The sequence below is a fragment of the Typopeltis vanoorti genome, chromosome 18, assembly GCF_054136105.1.
Source record: "Typopeltis vanoorti isolate ZY-2024b chromosome 18, IOZ_Tvanoo_1.0, whole genome shotgun sequence".
In the NCBI taxonomy this organism is placed as follows: domain Eukaryota; kingdom Metazoa; phylum Arthropoda; class Arachnida; order Uropygi; family Thelyphonidae; genus Typopeltis; species Typopeltis vanoorti.
This window is the reverse complement of record NC_143566.1, coordinates 57,758,931-57,779,907: the sequence shown is the minus strand read 5'-3', so window position 1 is coordinate 57,779,907 and position 20,977 is coordinate 57,758,931. Positions and strand designations below refer to the sequence as shown.

Here is a 20,977-nt window from a genome sequence, read left to right as displayed (position 1 = left end):
ACTCACGCTTGGTATTCCCATGATTCTGTGAATCTTTACAAAGTAAAATTTGCATTTATGATAGACGAGACTTGGCAATAGCCATACTTAATGACGTCAGTTCATTTCAATTTGGGCTCAGCTTTGTTTTGACGCAAATGAAGACCAGATGATGGTGCAACTCAGAAGTCACACCGACGTAGCATTACGCTGGTCGCTGAGCAGTTGATCTGTTTTTGCCGAAGAAAAAAATCTTGTTGCTACCGTCTTTGAATAAGTAACCCAGATGAAACCTAGAAAATGTTCGGGAATGTTAAAGAGAATAATTAGCACTGAGACTTCATGCTGATCTACGTAATATCCGAACTTGTTTCTCCTATCGTTTTGATTTGTAGACATTTCAACTAGTTCAAAGTCTTGGGATTAAATTATGTTTAAAGACAACTCGCAATACAAACGGTGTCAAGACTTATCAGAATGAAATCCAAGAAAACAAAAGCCTTGAGGGGGGGGGAAGCAACGAAAAATAGAAAATGTATGCAATAATTTAATGAATTGAAATTCTTTTTTCGAGGCAAAGGATTAGCACAAGATGTACCTAGGACCCATTTGATTTCGTGTAACAAATTCTGATAAAGATATGAAATGAAATCGTTAGTTTTTACTTATATGAATTCTTACAGCATTTCTTTATGTGATCTCAATACCTAAACGGCATAAAACTGTATATTGTCAAAGAAATCAGCTTAGATAGCAGCTACTGTAAACATTACTTCTGGAAAAAAACGCTTCAGAACTTTCGTCAAAATCTCTACAAGTACTGAACATTTTATTTGGCTTAGATAAGTATTAATCTGCAAACGTTGCTATCATCCTTTAAAAACTTTCTTAATCCAGCATTATGGAACGTCATTTATCCCATCTTTATTGGGGGGGGGGATTTAATATTTTTTTAATCTCCGCAAAAGGGAAAAAAAAAGTCGAATCTAGCAATGGCTCACGTAAATAATAATAATACAGATTGGATCAACAAGCTGTTCAAGAGTGAAGATGTGACAATACAAATGCTGTACTCAATGCGAACGGGGTGTGTTGATGAGGACGGTTAATCTGCTTAAAAGTATTCTTGGTTAAGTACGTAGGCCACTGCGGTATTTCTATTACGCCGATACCCAGAAAACGAAACATACTGACTACGAACATATGAAGAAATGAGACATGACTAGGCAGAAAGTTGTCCAGAGAAACATGTTTTTTTAAAAAAAAAAAAACATTCTTTTCTTATTTTCAATCAAATTATAGGCCCTCAAGATCATTCTACTGCATACAGCAAGGATTTCTAAACCATAAAAAAAGAATAAAACACTAAAGTTATATATGATTAAAACAAGAACTAACAAGGCCAATATAAATAAATATTGTATCAATACTAAAAGTACCATTAGCACTGTCAGCACAGCCCGCTGCAGTAGACAACCCCCCCCCCCCCTTTCTAATTTACAGTTTAAGTCCGAATTCCACTGTAGCCTGCATGTTTGTGAATGTCTAGGTGGTAGACATTCACCCTGCTAAATGAAGGGCTGAGGTGTTTGAAAGAGTTATTTCGTGTCTCTTCGAGAACACGAGGTTTCTACTTGGTTTGTGAGCTTTCAATTGTTGAAATTGCCGAATCAAAATAAAAAATAAATAAAAAATAGACAACTTTGTCTATAGGTAGGGTGTGTGGGGGGATATCTTTGAGACACTTATAAAGTAACCACTGATGAACTTCAGCTGAACAGCAGTTATCCACAAATTGGTAAACAAATAAATGTGGTTATTATTCAGTTACTTATCGAAAGCTTATGAAGAACATAAGTATTTAAGAACAACTTCAATGCTCCGTTTTCGGACAAGGTCAGAAATGAATTTTAAAAAATTCTCAGTTCACAGTACTAATAGTTTATGACATTTCATGGGTGGAAGTCAACATTAACAAAAAGTCTCTTATATCAGTTTCCAAACTTCTTGCTAAAGTGGAGCCCTAAAGCAAGCGAAATTTTTTTTTGCGGAGTACTCACAACTCAATCTTTAAAATAAACATGAAAAAAAGGAAGAAATCAATAAACATTCACCGCTCCGTAAATTTTAAAAAATTAAGTTTTTCAAAGCCTGGTATGATGAACATAATTTGTAGCATCATATCATTTCCTGCATTTAGTCTGTTTCTATATTTAGTAGTCTGCTATAGTGAGAATGTGTTTTCACCGAGATATGTTAGAAAATGTATCAAAAACTTCAAAGCCTGAATACAAAGAATGGTAAAGTGAATGGAAAAATCAAAAACCTTAAACTTCGCCCCTAAAATCTCTGGCCAATCTCTTGCTATAAAATTTTACATATTATACGTGATGGAGGCAAATGGCAACTACTCGTGCTAAGGCGTTTGATGGCGAAAAAAAAAAAAAAATCTACTCGCAAAAAATAGATTAATGGTAAAAAAAAAATAAGTGAATGTTTGTAAACAAGATTGGCGGAGCCCTAGAATTTCAGTTGTGGAGCCTTAAGGGTCTATGAAGCCCACTTTGGGAAAGCCTGTCCTATATCACTGCAAGCAAAAACATATGGTTTAACAACAATTAAAAGTTGAAGCAATTTACTTGCAGGGTTTTTAACTTTTTTTTATAGCTTTACTACCTGCCTATAATACAATAACGAATATCTTAAAACGTGTTCATTTATCATAATTAGCGTAATTTACAGAAAAGCAAACGTTAGCGAGGAAAAAAATCTGTATACAGTACTTAACATGATGCAGTCACTTGCTACGTAACCCTAGAACACTACAGCGATGAAGTCCAAAACATCAATTAGGATACACTCATCAAAATTATTACTAGCATTCCTTTCAAATGCATAATACCAACAAGACATGCATCAGTAAGGGAAAAACATTATGAAGAAACCTTTGAATTTATTGAAAGATTTATTAGCAACTCACCTGCAAGAGTAGCAGATTTCAAAAAATTCATCGTAGTCTCGAAGGTCATTTGTTGTAAGGGCGAAGCGCTGCTCTCCAATCCTATACGGTTACAAGGCTTATAAGTGCCATCGTACGTCATATAATCAGCAATGAGCAGTAAATGGCGCGGATCCACTTCGATTGAATAAACTGCGAACAAATTGGCAATCTCCTATAAGTAGATCGATTAATGAAATCAATCAGCTTATTTCTTACAAATAAACACAAAAAAAAATGTTACATTTATTTCTACATGAAATCTCTCCAAGTAATGGGTATCGAGGTTACATATCTGGTAACTATGGTTACAACCTTGTTTATGAAATCGTCAATATGACACACACTGAGAAAACACGATATACACATCAGCATGAAACTTCAAACATAAAACTGGCATGCTTTCAAATTTTCGGATGTTCTCAAAAGGGGTGTACAACTACAAAAAGTGCAAATACCTCGATGTTGAAACTTCTGTTAAGAATGGTTAAAAGAAAATTGGTAAGAAATTTAGGCTCTATCTGCAAACGCGAATTATCAATGGACATAAATCAACTGTCAGATACTACAAAAAATAAATTAAATAAATTTTAACAAAAAAATACAAATAAATAATAAAGAAATCAAACTACAAAACACAAGCTAACGGCTGCAAAAAGCACGCAGAACATAGATGCATTCTTTTTTTGTAAGCATTTGTTTTTGGCAATACATTCCTGTTCACTGTTTTCGGAACGATGGATTGATGACTATTGATAACAATAGTCATCAATCCATCTAGTTATCAATAGTCATCAATACGATGGATTGATGACTATTGATAACAATAGTCATCAATCCATCATATATATGAGGATAGTATAAAACTAACAACCGATGCTGGCGAAAATGAAGTGGACTATATACAAAACAGGTAAAAACTCAAACATAACTAATCAAAATAGCTTCGGAATACCTTCTTGGCAGCAAAGTGAACAAATGCCAACAACGCTGTGGCTTCGAATCCAACTGTGGCATGATTGTTTGTGAACATTATTAGGTGGTTAGACAATTGTCATTATTACGGGAGATCACCCGCTGTATGGAGGGCAGATCTTGGATATAGTCTTTGAAAAATATCATATATAGCCTAGGAGATCATAATGGGTTTTTCCCTTATTATTATAATATACTTGGATGGCTTAGGTTAGAGGTCAATGGTACTCTTCTTCCAAGTCACTTCAAGTGTCTAAAATAAGCAGGGATAACATGACCAATGAAAAAATCAATCGTCTAAAGACATTCATAAACATCTGTGCTACATTTGGATACGCCTTCCACTCGGCCAACCGCGATGGCTTAATATATCTGGAACATATCTAGGAGAGCGACCGAGTGTCCAATTTAGTGATGGCATAGAAGCTGGTATTCGAAAAACGAATTTCTCACCAAGAATTGTTTTCCTTAAAAAAATAAAGTACAATGAAAGAAGGCTTTAGGTATCCCTTTCCCCACTTAAATCCCGGTATGATTTCTGTTAAAAAAAGGCTTTTAAGTGGGCTCACATTCAAGGATTATTTTAAGGGGAGATGAAATTCATCTCCCAACACCGATCCTCTTACTGGAGGCCTGAAGTGGCTTGTAAAAGTTTCGTGTTCGATCTCTAGAACAGGGATTCCGGACCAAGTAAAAATAAATTTTAAAAAAATACAAAAATTAATTTAGAAGGTTGGAAAAGATTTTATGTCCAGAAGGAGAACTAGCAATCCTGAACGCGATAGAATTTTTTTTTTTTTTTAAAGCAGCAAAACGTCATTACTAGATATAGATATATACAAAGGAAACACATTCCAGCGAATGTATACACTAATAAAATCCGATTGCTATATGAGTCGACACCTATTTCGCCTTTCGAAAGGATGCACTATTTATATTTATAAAACTACAAAATAAGAACACTTTATAGATTCGCACGTAATTCCATTAATATCCTTCTAGGGGGAAAAATAAATAAGGCATTCATTAATGCCTCCCCTCTTCTTTAGTTTCAGTATCGTCAGATATACTACTCTAATTTATTTAATCACAGCTATAAATATTTATGTTAGAAAAAAAGAATGTTTATCTCGACTACTAAGGAGATACACTACGGTGAAATTCATGGAATCTAAAAGCACTTTTGCTGATAAGATCCTCAGCTAGAATTACATGTCAGTAGTGACACAATCTGCCGTTAACAAACATGTCTTAGCAGCTATTGAAATTTCTCCTGCACAGACCAATGCCCTGGAGGGAACATTACTCAGACATAATAGCTCCTTCTTAAAACACACACGAGATGCAATCAAGGAGTGCAGTGTACAGACTTTTAATTCTGCCTGCGTGCAGCATCTTAGAAAATGTGTACTTAATTAGGTTATCTAAACTGATGCTCCACAATGGGACCATATCCTTAAATCAGGTAATTAAGTTTACAGTGGCTATACAACTTTTGGCTATTTTCTTTACCTCAATGCTACTTGAGGGGCATAAATGCCGAGATTACTCGCGACTATATTTCATTTGCTTCGAAAACATAAAAGTTCAAACCCTTGTGTTCAATACGGTTATTATTGTTAAAAAAAAAAAAAAAGCTTGCATAGATGCAATTTACTTAAATGAAAGTATTCCTGACGCTTTTTTTTAAATTATTATCATCTCAATGGGGAACAGCAAATAATCGAAGTGCAGCTAAATGCTTCTGTTTGTATTCTTTTGTTGTCCTGATTTTTATTGTTTACAGAGCGCAACTGTATCAAAAATAATGCCACCATTTCGCTGGAGTAAATAATAACACACATTACGGTAGATGGCGTCGTATATATAGCGCATGTCTAGTTATTGTTAGTAACTTTTTTTTTCTTCTTTCTCTCCAATTAATTGATGCGTGGTGCACCGTGCGTTTTTGGATGAGAAATTCTCAGGCAGGTAGTAGGAAAAGGAGAAAAAAAAAGCGTAATGGAGAGATTTGTAATTATAATTAAACAAGGCTTATTTAGATAATTTAATCTGATTTATTTACATTCTGTAATTAAGGGAGAAGTAAGCCTTCCTCTAATTAAACTAGAGCGCCAAAAGTATACCATTAAAAGCAATTCATTAGTGGCACAATTTTCATTATAATATACCGGTCACCGTCCGCTTTTGTCTGTACTTGGCTAAAGAACTTTAATAATTCTAACTCACATAGTCTATAAATTTAACGACTACTGACTCTCGAAATAAGAGGCCGCTAATCAAAGAAAACCAGGCAATGGGTATACCAGTCCCCCAAGGATGGTCCATCGATGTATTTCCATTTAAAGATTCAAAGACCCAGTTCGTTTACTTAAAAATGCTCTCATCTACCTGAATACGAAAACGAAATATGCTTCAATGCGATCCACTGCCCAAACGAGTATATTTGATACGTTTCGATTTTAGAGTGTGGTAACCTTCCAAATATAAAATGTCTGAAGATTGGTCTTCTAAGACATTCACGTCACAGCACGTTTGCGCATCAATTGAGGAAAGGGCAATCATGTTCGGTGTTTCTTCAAAATGTCGAAACAAGGCAGAAATCAATAATGACTGCGTTAAGAACGACAGGATGGATGGGTTCGAGTTGCATTCGTGAACAATTACTTCAACTGGATCGGAGAGGTGTCGAGAACTTCGCAACCTCATTGTGAATTCAGTCGGACGAGTGAGCGTTCTAGAAATACTCCTTCGCAGTGACTTCGACTTAATGTTCCGGCTGATTCCGAGCGCCTCACTTTTCTCCTTAAAAATTGCTCAAGGGCGACGGAGCAGGTGAGTTGAAATGCACACCTCTATAAAGAATTCTTCAGATAATATTTAATTGCAAATTTCTATGAAAAATACCAATAAAGTGTACTGTTAATTAGAAGCGAAATAAGGTAGGTTGAGGAAAATGCGTGCACGGATTTCCCTTAATTATAACAATATACTGTATTAGGCGCTGAAATACGACTATTTAATATACTATCAGTTATTGTTGGAGAAGTTAAATATTACTATATCCACCATAAATCAGTGGTTTAGACCAGGATGCTGGTACGCGGAGATATATATATATATATAGAAAGCTGAAGTGTTTTTTTTTTCTTTTTCTTCATTAATAGGTCTGGAATTATCACCAAAAGTTTTATAGGTATGTGTTTAGGTTAGAGTTAGCCAATTAAATCGAAAGCGGTCAAAGCAAATCTTAATTAAGGATTATCGATATTATGGTAATTCTTTACACCAATAATTTATTTCAGGGGGCAGAGGGGAATTATTTTCCATAACGTACTTAAATACGGCGTCTCACCATCTGCTATACAATAACAGAAATCGTATTCATCTGAAATAAATTATTGGTGTCATTGTTGGTAATCTTCGCAGCAATAATCTCCACATCAGGAATTATACTGAAATATGTGTACTATATTTCAGTATAATATAATACATTTTCGGAAATACACTTAATACAGAAAAAAAAAAGGAATAAAAATTATATTACGAATGTTATAATAATATATTAAAAAATGCAGCGAAGATTACCAACAATGACACCTGGAAATATACATCCATAATAACTTTTCAAGGTGCAAATGAATATAAAGTGCATAACATGAAGAACTGGAAAGCATATTCAAGTTACAGGATGCTTGTCTAGTATATCTCAGCGGAAACTGTTGGCTTCGTAGTACCATACCGCCAGCAGAGAGAGAGAGAAGTTCAATTCGCCGACTAGTGAAACTTTTTTTTTTTTTTTTTCAGCCAGTTCCCGAGTTAGTCGACGTTTGGCACAGACGAGTCCAAACCTCTCCCGGAAATATTTTTAATCATGCAAATCGAGAAAAATCAATCGTAGAACTCAGTATTTCAGACAATAATAATATAATACATAGTGTCAGGAACCACAAGATAGCGACAGTTGTCGCCTTCCCAGATGAGTGTGAAAATCACTGATAGCCTCAGGCCAGCTGCTAGTGAAGGTGAAGACTGGTTACCCACCAGTCAATTAACTTTAATCAGTAACTTTAATTCAAAGTTATGTCAAAAAAAGTTGATTACCATTGATTTCAGATATTTTAAGTATCATTTGTGTAGGTTACATATTTCGATGTCATTAATATTAAACCTTTCAAAGCGTTAAATTTAAACTAGCCCGAGCATATATATATATCTTTTTTCACCCTACAGCAAATGAACTTCTTTAGATGTGAAACTCCTTTTCTCGATCTGGAATTCTTCAGGGGAGACGTGCACGAGAACTCGCAGTATACATCCGTGCGCGAAATGAAAATTTACGCCCCTCCCCCCAAACATCTCGATAATAATTGTGCTCCGCTTTTATATGCAGTGTTAATTAGGTGCGATCAGCTCTTGAACTTTCGGGTTTATCGCAACTCGGCACCATTAAAAGGCGGCATTCTCTTCTCAAAAGAGAGTTCTTCCGTGTAGAACAACTAGAAAAGCAGAAACGAGAACATGGAAACTCTCGCACTCAGCAGTAGTCCTTTTGTCAGCTAATCCAGGCAAATAATTAACTGTTGCCAGATGCTCAATGGGGAGCTCCCACTGTAACTACGCAATCATTATACGGCAGGGATAGGGAAGGAGAGAGAGAGAGGAAGAATTATCACACTATCCGCTGTTATAACGGGCCCAGCAGATTCTGCTGATGCAAGCCATATCTTCGCTATAATGGCCTAGTAAGGGGAAACGTAGAAGGGGAGGGAGGATTGCTGGCGGTCCCATCAAATATGGTGCAAGACAATGTACACTTTCGGGTTACATGAATGAGCAGCGGCCATTTGTAGCCATCAGAATGTGTTAAACTACGTTTTATTTACAACTGAAACCATTAAATTTTTCAGGCCATTAACTAGGCGAAGCACACTTCTGACATAATTGATGATTTAGTGTGGATGCTTGCTGGTCTACGTTCTTTCCCAACACTGGGTTGAGATCATTAGAAAGTAATTAATCACTTTTTGTATATGGCATCGGCGCACAGCGAAATCATCCGACTGATATGAAAAGCCAGTAACTTTTGAACAATTAGCAAAGAACAATCGTAAGTGTTTTAGTCAGAGTAGAATGTGAACTCTCCTCTCTTCCTGCCACCCCCCCCCTCGTCCCCTTTTCAAATAAAAGTAACTGATAACAAAATTTCCTAGATTAAACAACAATAACTATTAACAATAGCTACGAATAGGAATAGAACAGTATCTACTTTAACAAAGAAAGATGAAGAGAAGAATAGAGATAAATTTTTCGCTTTTAATGGTGGATAACATATTTTTATCCGCTGCAAGAGAGCGAATTTTATGTCCTTTACAATTCAGAAAATAACCGATACAATAAAGATAAACTGCTACACGTACTCTGCCGAGGTTTTTAGAAATTGTGTTAGTTGATAGCATATATGAAATATATCCTTTCAAAATATTAAAAAAAAAGTCTAAATCCTTGAAGAGAAAAAAAAAAAAAAAATTAAATATATTTCCAACTTTTAAATTGCTAAAGATTAAACCCACTCAAGCATACTTTTTAATATAGTTTTTTTGTCATGTCTTGGACAAAAACTGTTTTCTTAAAATTTATATTAATTATTCCCAAGTTTTTCTTGCTGTTAATTTTCATGAATATTGAGAAATAAAAAGACCACTGTAATAATTTCATCAACCGAACCTCTACAATGTTGGGACTAAGACGAAGTCATATACCAAATTTAATGGTCTATCTCTTAATTTAGAAATTCCTACTAAAAAAAAAAAAAAAGTGTATCACGATTTTTCTTCCTTGTTTATTAATTTTTTCCCCCCTCTCTCTCGTTCATTAGCTGGGTCGTTTACCAAATGCCACCACATTATATTGAGGCCTCAACAAACGATGCTTTATCCTAAAACCATACTCTTAATCGCTCTAAAAGCACTTTTGGAAAGCCAACATATAAAACATGAAGTGAAAGCATTCATTCAACTGACGACCAGCCTCCTTTATTTTGGACACGGGGTAGAAAAGTTGTACTGCAACAAGGAGCTGTAAGTATAGTTAAAAAGGGAATGGTGATCCTGAACAACAGTAATGATTTTCATGGAAAAGGACATTTTAAACGGAAATTTTAATACACAAAAATCACCATTCATTTGTCCATTTCATGATAAAAAGTCCACAGGCTGTGCCATGTTCAATTTCTCCTAGAAGACTGCTTGACAAAAATGGTAACAAGGATGGTATTACGTGAAGTACAGTTAATTGACCACCCTCCAAATATTCAAGGCATTGTTTATAGCATTTATAAATACACAAGAATGGAAAAGAAGCAACACAATGGCTGCATTTTTCTTAATATTTCTAGCACTTTTACAGCTGATTTCTCCAAATGCTAGCGGACGGATCACTACATGGTTTTGACGTATCTCCGTTAGTTCACGATCCAACAGAATGGGAAAATTTCAAAACAATATAGAGCTAAAAATAATAATAATAATAAAAAAACTGAAGATACTTATTGTGAAGGAACTTCACTGATGCTAAAACTACGTTGAGCTTTGTATTATACAAAAGTCTGATTCAGAAGTGGGCTAGCGGTGGATTTAAGAGTAACTGATGGTGAAGATGCTATTGAAAAGAACCTGATTTAAGAAATTTCAAGCGAAAAAAAAAAAAAACATTCAAACTGAATGCTAAATTAATGGAGGACATTTTAAACGGGGAAACATTTTAATACACAAACATCAATCACTTCGAAAAAAAAAAAAAGTTCCAAAATTTGATTGATACAGGGGAAAGAAAGTTGTAATTTTTTTTTTCATTTATTAAGTTAGCAGTTTTGCTTGATGTTATATGAATCACGTGATATACAAGTTGCTAACTCGATTTGACTTATTTATAAAAACGATCAGAGACAGTTTTACAACAGCATTATTCCATAATGACACAATCATTAAATCGCCATGTAACTACAATTTTTATTTATTATTCTTTATATATATATATATATATATCCCCAACGGAAACATCCAATTTAAGCCACACTTTATATAACTCGACGAATTTTAGCCACGATTCCAAAGGATTTCAAAAAATTCTTTCCAGTCGACGCTGTCATTACTTGACATATTTTCAAATCGTTTATCGAAATTTTCTCATTCAAACTGGTCCAACTGAGTTTTAAATTTCAGCAAAATTCGTCCAAAAGATGCAGAGAAATAACATGCACACGAAAGGACAAAATGAATAATAGTTTCTTACGAATTTCAAAATTGATTTACATATTTTTTTCATGGGCCGTACGAGACGACAGTCAATTTGGTCACGAAACAAAGAGCAAGATTCCAGCACACACACACACACACTGATGGAAGTCATTCCTATTTCGATTTTACCCGTTTTTTGATTCAGAGTTAAGCTAGTTTTGGAATTCAAACCCTATACATCCTTTAAATAAAATAAAATAAACAAATCAATAAAAAATAGACATTAAAAATTATTATTCGAAGAGTTCCAATGCAGTCTGGGAATGACGCTCCGTACAGTCGAATGGAAAAATTGATTCCAGCTAATGGAATTACTCTTGTATTTTCTCACTTCGACTTTTCAGTGCTTAAATCACAATGACACATTCTCGAGAGTAACAAATACGAACTACAGCAGACATCCGTAAATTGGAAGTCAGACTTACAGTTTTATTTTTTCTCATTAGTTGCAAAGTCAGTTGAACGATTTTTATATGAATTTTCAATTATAAAGCACGGTGTGGTCCAATGACTTCGTGATAAGGGGTCAAGAAGTGCATAAATATAAAGGGGAACTATCAATGAAAGTTACTGGAAACGAGAGTGCAAGACGTTTCTTTTATTTCCCTGCAGATTACTGTAAACTGAATAATTCTAATTAGTTTTTAATGATCTGAGCGTAATTGTCAAGAAATAAAAATAAATAATATACTATAAGTTTCCTGCAGACAAATCTATGAGTTATTTGAAGCAAACCAATGGAAGTAAATAAACATCGGTAAACATTATGTCCTAGCAGACGACAAAAATGCATCTGCTGCAAAAACGGTTGTCCCACATGAACAATTCAACCTGATAGAGTTCGCTCAAGTAAGTAAAACATTATTTTTTGTACAGGAAGAGAATGCACGCATAAGTCCGAAGAAATATTCTCTCTTGAAAACAGAACACTCCGAAGATAAAATACAAGATTTCTATTAAGGTCAGAAGTGTATATGGCAAACTAAATGAAATATAACAAGTGGCTTAGAATACGCATGCGTAATGTCAAATTTTATTCCTCTTAACACTGAAATTCTCAATTAGACGGCCATAACATATTTATACAATCCATTAACATTTAATGAACACATAATATTACACAACACCTCATGAAACTGAACACCCAACAACTACGTCCCTCTGAAGTGGCAGGTCATAATTTTATGGAATTACAGCCGGTTTGACAAATAATGTTACAAGCGTTATGAATGCCACACGCCTAATGGGAGACTGAAGTTGACGAAACACAAAGATGTAATTTAGTTTATGGTATTAGAATTTAGGACTATATACGTTGCTGAAATGGCATTATCCTCAAACTTCACACTACGGTTTGTGTAACTGAACCATAAAAGGTAGTTTGAAGCATGTTATATATATACATACATCTTTTCCACTAATATTATTACCCACAAACGGCTTGGCAGTAACCATTATAGAAATTATATTTCATGTTGCTATCTCGGTCTCTTTACATTCGAAAATTTCATTACAATTTAAGATTCACGTTATATTAAATGTTCAATGTGAAATTTATATTACAATTAAATGCCACAAGTCTAAAGTTACAGAGAATGAGAATTTATTTCTGCTGCATCCTCATCAGAAATTAACTGATTTCCGTTTTAACTTCAAACTTCTGGTAATAACCGGAATTAAAAAGCGATTGAAACAACATTTAATTCAAATAAATACTGGGAGATACTTCTCCCAGTATTTGAATTAAGGCTTAGTAAGAGAGAAGCTTGAACTCTAACTTGCTTAGAGGTCAGGAACGCCTGCAATATGACTTGCGCCGTGTAAGCACGCGCGCTATTGTGCAAAAGCTGCCATATAACCACTAACCCACACTGTTCCAGCCCGTTTGGTTATTCACGTTTTGATATTTCACTTGCTAATAAAATTTGATTAGCAATTTGACACTTTGTATCAAATGAGCTACTGGTCGTTTTTGATTGTCCGCCTTCTCAAAGATTTACCCTCATAAGTTGTTCATAACTATCTGTCTGAGTTCTAGTAAGTCTCCCCACCTTTACATTCAACTTGATATTAATCTGTTGTTCCATTCTTTGGTTTCTAATAGTAGCGTCAGACGCAATGTCCTAAGAACGGCCGCGCGCGCACAAAAAATAACTCAAGGTGAACCGGTTTAGATTGGTGCCACTGCCAAGGTCATGTTTTCATGCTCCTGCAGCACGCTATCCCGAAACGTACTCGAATTAGACATCTGTTTAAAATTCAGTCCAACTTCTCCCTTCCCCCCACCCGCACTATATATATATATACAATGCATAAACAGCTTACATCAAAAATGACGAACATCGCCAGTGGCGCCTTCAGGAATCCGTAACATCTCCGTGTTAATCAGGACCTCTGAACTTCATGCAACTGCCAGGTATATTAACCTCAATTTCGCCACCGATGACACTGACGTAGCACATGTCTTTCAATACCGACCTGTACTGGAATACAAACTATAATTTTCGCTAAGTTGGAAGAACAGTAAATTGCACAGATTTTTTGGGGAGTTAAGTAAAGAGATTAAATAGTTTGTTTTGTGTAATTAAAAGCAATTTCTTGCAATCTGAGTGGCTAAGTCAGCTCCAGTTGAAAAGGAGTGGAATGGACATCTGCTAAAAGCGATTAACGGTTGTGGGTGGGAAGAAATATTACCCCAGTATCTTTTCCCTCAGTCTTTATTTTCTATTTGTTCTAAAGATATTTCAAAATTATTATTATTATTTTGGAACTTTCCCCACAAGGATTAATCTAAACACTAACCCCCCCCCCCCCGCTCACATACACACACAGAGTCGAAAAGTGTGCATCATCTTTACAATGGTCCGCACGATTAATAAAAAACGGCGTTGCTATTCAATGGGTCTTTTATTAAAATACCCATTGAATAGCAACGCCGTTTTTAAAACAGTACAAGTTACAGTTGGCTGGAGGCGTCAACGTGCATTTTTTAAATAATAATAACAATCAAGTATGTAATAACCTGAAATTTAACACGACAGTGGGGAAAAAAATAATAAAAATAAATGCACATCGTTCCTTCCCATCAGAATAAGCATTATTCTGAAACAATTTATAATCTTCTCGTAACTTACAGTATTTTTTTTTTCGAAGCAAGTTATCGATCAGTTTAGATAGAATAAAGGCTCCAATTCTTTACAGGTCACTGATTGATTAAAACACGAACAAAAGAAATAAACAGAGCAAGAGGGGGGGGGGAGGATCTGAGAGGGTATTTGTTTCCTGGAGGACAAGCACAAGATTTGAAAACCGTGAGGCAATAAATATCAAACTCACGATAATTTTGAGATTTAGTAGTGAAAACGATGTACATAGGAAGGGATAAAAGAGCATTTGCAAGTGAAAGAAATAAAACAGAAGAACGGGTTAAAAAGGATTAATTTCTTCGTTACTTTAATCAGAAAAAAATTACATCATATTCCAGTATTAATAGAAATAAAAAAAAAAATTATGGTGGTATAGTGAGTCAGAACTCATGCAGAAATCCAAATAGCTGGCTGCAGATAACACGTCGAAATCTTTCTAGACATGTCTATTCACGTTAGACAAATATCACGTGAATTGCATTTTGTTTTTATACATGAAGCATTGTCAATATATTGACAATGTTTCATATATAAAAATTAATTCGTTTAAGGTACATTATTTGAAGAACATTCCCTTTGCTTCCCTGAATAATGCAACAGATTTCTTCGATTCATAAGGTCTTCAATTACAGCGACACAATAACAGTTATTTTCTATTGAATAATATTACCCATTTTGTATACCAACACGCAGTAATTGTTCCAATATCGTTCAGTATGACTTGAAATATGTACCCACTTTCTCGAATGAATGCACAGCAAGTCAAGCATTAAATACGTAGTTTCACGGTACTGCCAATGGTCTGGTTGAGTGGACTGCTGCCTGGATAGGCGAATCTTTAGTTTAATGCTGACCAGTTAGATATACGTGCTATCTTTCACAGACAGGCTTCGCCCTTAATTTTTATAATAAAACTCTTAAGGGCTAGACGTTGTAAGACAGTTTAATTCCGTAAGTAAAGTTCAGTTAGAACAGTTTTATTTGGAACAGATCTAGAGGAACAGGAAGTGCGTTGATTCTTAGTACGGTTTCCGCATTACGCAAAAATTGTAATGACAACACAAATTACACAATAATAGCAAAAAACGGGGTTCTAAGATAACCCTGTTTTTCACTAACTCTTAGGGGCTAGTGAAAATTGGGGTTCTAAGAAGATCCAATTTTTTCACTAACTCTTAAGGGTTATGTGAAATGAGCACAGCAATGAACTTTAGTAACGGACATCTCAGGATAAATACAACCTTTGCAATAAAAACTTTTTTTATTTACTAAAATAAAGAGCCAAAAGGCTTCATATGGATGCTTGGACAAGCGATCATGTTTTCTATAAAGTCTGCGCTAGGGCAACTCGTAAATGCCGTCGCGAGTGTATTCCCGTAAGCTCTCCGGTCAAATTTCGTACGAAACTTTCATAGTTTCTGCATTCGGCTTTGAAACAATGCTGAATCTAATATCCACTTGATTTATATAAGGTTTTTTTTTTTTTATTGTTTTCATTGCAACTTCAGAATGAAATTGTAGATAACCAACAGCTTTATAATGATTTGTACAGAAATGAACATTCTCATCATGTCTGACCTGTCAACTGCTTGTGTTCCATTCAACAGAAAATGAATGGAACATTCATTTTCTGTTCCTGGTAAGGAAATATATTACAAGTTACTAGATATAATAATTATGTGTTTAAGCAAATACTTATAGATACACATAGAGGTGGAGACTTAATGATTTTACTAGAAATCATATTTAAACTACTATTAAATTATCAAGGCCGGAACAGGCCATGCTAGGCCTAAATCCTTGATACACATGGTGATGATTCATGTAATCATTTCTAAGTATATGGTGTAGACACTACCCACAAATAATCCAAGGATCCCACATCAGATGTGAAACAAGAAAAAACCAGTTTAATATGCCTAAATGCATCAAAACAATCAAAAAAATTCTTTTTTATGTTTGTGTGCGTGCTAAGACACATACACACAAAGTTACAACCGCAGCATTTTAGTATGTGATACATCAAAAGAGTCAGACAGCCACAAGAGAGTGAGGTGGGGGGAAGGGGGTATCCTTCACTATCCCCAAGAGGAAGCAATCAATCATAGAAACTATAAGAATGTCATACTCCAGAGAAAGGATGTCAGGACAAGGTGTTGATCATAGACTTCCCCGCTTTCCAAAAACTCGCACCTGACAGAGTAATCAAGCTCCGCAAAGAAAAATTACACACAAAAAAATGAAAAGTGGTTACTGTTTTTGTGGTTAGATAACATCATGGGCATAGTAACCATGCAAGCATATGATTATACTTCAAACTTTACTGTGAAATTTTCAAAAATGGAATGACTTTTTTTTATTATTTATATATTTTTTTTTTTACATCTGCGACTGTCTTTAAAAACCAACCTAATTCTAATTATGGCTGTGAGGAAACTTTCTCGAGATCAATTCTTAGGCAGTTCACATTACAAATGCTTCCCATCTCGTGCCAACAGAGGGTACTCTTCCAAGATAGACATTGATAGGAAGCACTAGTTGCAACATAGAATACCTAAGAAATACAGTTCTGCTTTTGTGTTGTTTTTTGTTACAATATATATGTATCCTGAAGATGTCTGTGACAGAAACAAACTACTGGAGGCATTAACTAAATGAATTAATTTCTCCTCATGCTGTTTTCAATCCTTTAAACAATTAGCATGGTTTGAATCCATACCTGAGGCTAACTAAACACATAGCTATTTTTATTAAATATTATAGCTAAAAGAACAAATACAGAAATGATCTAAGAAAAACTGTACAGAGGAGCCTTTTATTATGATGAACTCTGATTTAACCATAACCGAAAACTATTAAAAAAATTTCTGTAAAGATGACAATTATCAGATTTTATCATTGTTACCAGAATGAATAATTTTATATTTATATATGGGGAAACTTGAATATAATGCAAATTGTTAAAAAAAAAAACGAAACATATCAACTTCAATCAATCGTAAGCATCTAGTTTTATTAAAAATTGACCAACCAAACATTCTATGAGGTGCATACAGAAAGGACTTTAAATTTACTGAAACAGTTGGAAAGATAACATGCCCTTTGTTCTGAATTCAAATCTCATCTAGAACATTTAAACATTTATAAGGAGGTTTCACCTGAAGGTGAATTAGCCATTCTCATACAAAAGTGGAGATTTTTCTTCCATCCACACATGCTAGCTGGAAACCACACTAATAAACTTTAATGAAAGTAGAAATATTTCATACTGAAAATAACAGTACATCATCAGTGTGCGGCAACGAGCAAATTAAAAGAACAGAAATACAAGTAATAATTGGTTTACCAATTAAAAATGGTTGCTACATGCTAGAAATTAATATTAAAAATAATACAATATTAAAACTATTTTTGATATTTACAAAAAATGAGAATCACCCAAACTTTTGGCAGAGAGACAATCGTTCCGATTTACATTACCTGAATCGGAATGACCGACTATTTCAAAAATGTTGAGAGATCTCATCTTACATCAGTGTTTCCCATATTTATTCAAGGTTAGGTTGATCTCTGGTGTGTGTGTGTGGGGGGGGGGGGGGAAATAGATTCTAAAAATGGCCTTTCCATTCCAATTTTACTGTTATGTAGTATAGTAGTTTCCTTCTAATTGACTCTATGAACTGTATCCAAAGCATGGTCTGCAAGGATCGATTCACCATAATCATGACTGAAGATGTATTTTTTATATTATTCTGTGCAGATGGTGGCTAATCATCCTATCTGTCCATAGTGGAGCAGATAAAGGTAGCTAGTTTCTTTAGGTTGGAGATGAATTTCATCACTCAGTGTAAGACCATATGCCCTGCTTATTGGAGGTTTAAAGTGGCTTGAAAAAGTTCCATGTTTAGTTTCTAGAGCAGGTTTCTGGACTATATAAAATTAAATTACAAAAAATATATAAAATTGATAAAAATGAAAAAAAAAATTCTTAGCTCACCCACGGTTTACTGATAATCTTTTTGTGGGTGGGAACCATATTAAAAAAAAAAAAAGGGAGGGGGCTTGAAAGCTGTACAGAGGTGTTTCTTTAAAATTCTAGCTATTTTTGCTGATATGCTATGATATGATTTTAGTAACGGTGATAGCATTACTAAAATCCTTCTGAAGAGAAAGTCATGTATTGGGAGAAAGATTGATTATTTTTTTGATTTGTAGCCATTACTTAAGAAGGTGATGTATATCTCATTGCAACAAAAGTTATAGGCTCTATTGGTTAGTTGAAATGTTTTTCTCTTAGTTATACTATAAATTAGAGATGCCAAGAAATTATATTCTTAGTATGATCCTTTATTCCAGTATAAGCAAAGTTTGCATGTGAAGCATCTTTGTGACTGGGCTACTTGTATATAGAGGCTAATGACTTCACATCAATTGCCTTGGTATCCAGTGGCGAATTCTCCGTGCTTGCTGCGCAAGCTTATTAATCGAGAAAGAAGTTATATTTATTTGTTAATGAATGCATGCATTTATAAGCATTCCATTTAGGCTTTTATTTTTGTAGACAGAAGACCTCTTAAGCTTGCGCAGCAGTAATTGAGCTTAGCATTGTATATCGAAGGACGATGCTTGCTCATCTAGTCAAAGCTACCTTGGCTTGCTCGGTAGTAGGAGCTTCCAGGTCCTTGCAGCAGCACTGTGATTTCATGTGCGCGCATAGCCATTTCACATTGTCTCACTGCTTAAACACAGTGCTTAAACACAGGCCATATGCAGTCAACATAGCTCTGGCCAGTGAGCTTCAGCCAGCCTTTACAAGTGTGTGTGTTGCTTGGGAAAATTAAGTTACAACCAACTTTTTATGACGATGTTATTGACCAGTTCATAAAGAAGAACTATAAGGTAGAATTTGTATTAAAGTAGCTAAATTGAAAAAGAAAGAATATCATTTGTAAAATAAATGTTGTATTTGTATGATTATATGTACATAAATTTCTAAATATATAGTTTAAAATGGTCAGTAATTCATTATTCTGCTAATCAGACCTCAATCACACCTCTCACTTCCTGAATGATAACAAGAGCAAGTGTGAATTTCAAGACCAGCATTCGCTCCTGTTGGTATCCAATAATGCAAAGCACACCTTCTTTCAGAAGTATAATGCAATGCATTATGAGAAGGGCGACTACACAGATTTCAACCTTTAGCTGATTTCTTAGATGGAGAAATAAAATGATATGGTCAGCACAATTCTCAAATCAAAACTGATTTGTTCTTTTCTTTATATCACAAAGACAAGTATAAGAAAAAGATAGTTTTCACCTAAGCTGCAAGAAAAAAAAATGACCAGCTTTTGAAACAAGAGGTATTGTAAATAACCAAAAAACACAAAACAAAATATTTTAAAGGATCTGAATTTAAACTTATAATAAAAGATAATGAATTCCACAAACTTTGAGAATGCAAAAATGGTTAAAAGGAACAGTTTCTTTTAAATACATTCATTGTAGCTTAAAATTATCTCTTAAGACAAAATTTTACTGACAATATGACCTTTCCACTTACAGCTTTAAAACAAAAATAAACTTAATTTCATGCAATTAGGTGTTAATATTGATAACTGAAAAGTGGCATCATTACTTACATACATTTCTGGTTACAAATATTCCATTACTATTCTGATGTTCTCTTTAGTATTCAAAGACAAATCTTACAAGATCCAACAGCAAGAATGTCTTCAAAGAACATACAAATTAAGAACTACTGCAAAATTACTGTTTTTTTTGTGTGTGTGTTAAAAAAAACACACACACAAAAAAACTTTCTTATGAACCTTGCAAGCGATCCACAGATATTACCTTAAACTTTCAACTACCAAACTCATTTTGACTATTCTTTCCTAATAACATCATCAACAAAAACTACAACAGCCCACAAGTTGTCTACTGATAAAGAGAGCAGCAAAGCTGATAACTTAGCAGCATAATGTTCTTTCATAAGAATGATGTTTTAAAAACTTATTGTGAAAATGTGACATTTTACAAATTACTTTTCCCAGAAGAAGTTTTTTCCTCCCTTTTATTTTTATTCAAGTTAGACTGAGTTCTTAGTCTCCCACAGGGAACAAATATATTTAAGCATTAGCATATTTTATTGTAAGATGGTTATTACATTTATTTTATGATAAATGCAGTTCCCCTGCATAAACAGAATCTCCTTGCTGAAATACACTGACTACAAGATGTAAAGTGAATTTAAAAGGAACACTGTACCCACACTTTTGCAAATGTAATTTACTATTTGAGAAAACAGTTAAACTACAAAAGAACAGTTACATTTTAGAAAGTCTCTGGATAAAAATATTACTGTACCTTCAAATCATGAATTCCTTGAAGATATTTTTTTTTCTTAATCTATAATCATTTTTTAATATGCAGGCCTGTTTGAATTAACAGAATTTAACACAAGCTTTTGCTTAAATACATAAATTATGTGAAATAATCAGCATTTCATAGAACAAAATTGATGCTATTTTTATTAAAAAGAATAAAGTAAGTATCTTGCATCGTGTTTTTCAGGAATT

At 34.3% G+C, this 20,977-nt stretch overlaps 1 protein-coding gene across 1 annotated transcript in view; it reads right to left on the bottom strand.

The window, feature by feature from the left end:
* Polr1A (RNA polymerase I subunit RpI1) overlaps positions 1-20,977 on the bottom strand; it is a 352,992-nt gene that overhangs the window by 6,504 nt on the left and 325,511 nt on the right. Inside the window, exon 31 of the mRNA XM_090408580.1 lies at positions 2,960-3,152. Within this exon, the coding sequence (XP_090264706.1) occupies positions 2,960-3,152 (193 nt within the window). The remainder of the gene's footprint in view (positions 1-2,959; positions 3,153-20,977) is intronic.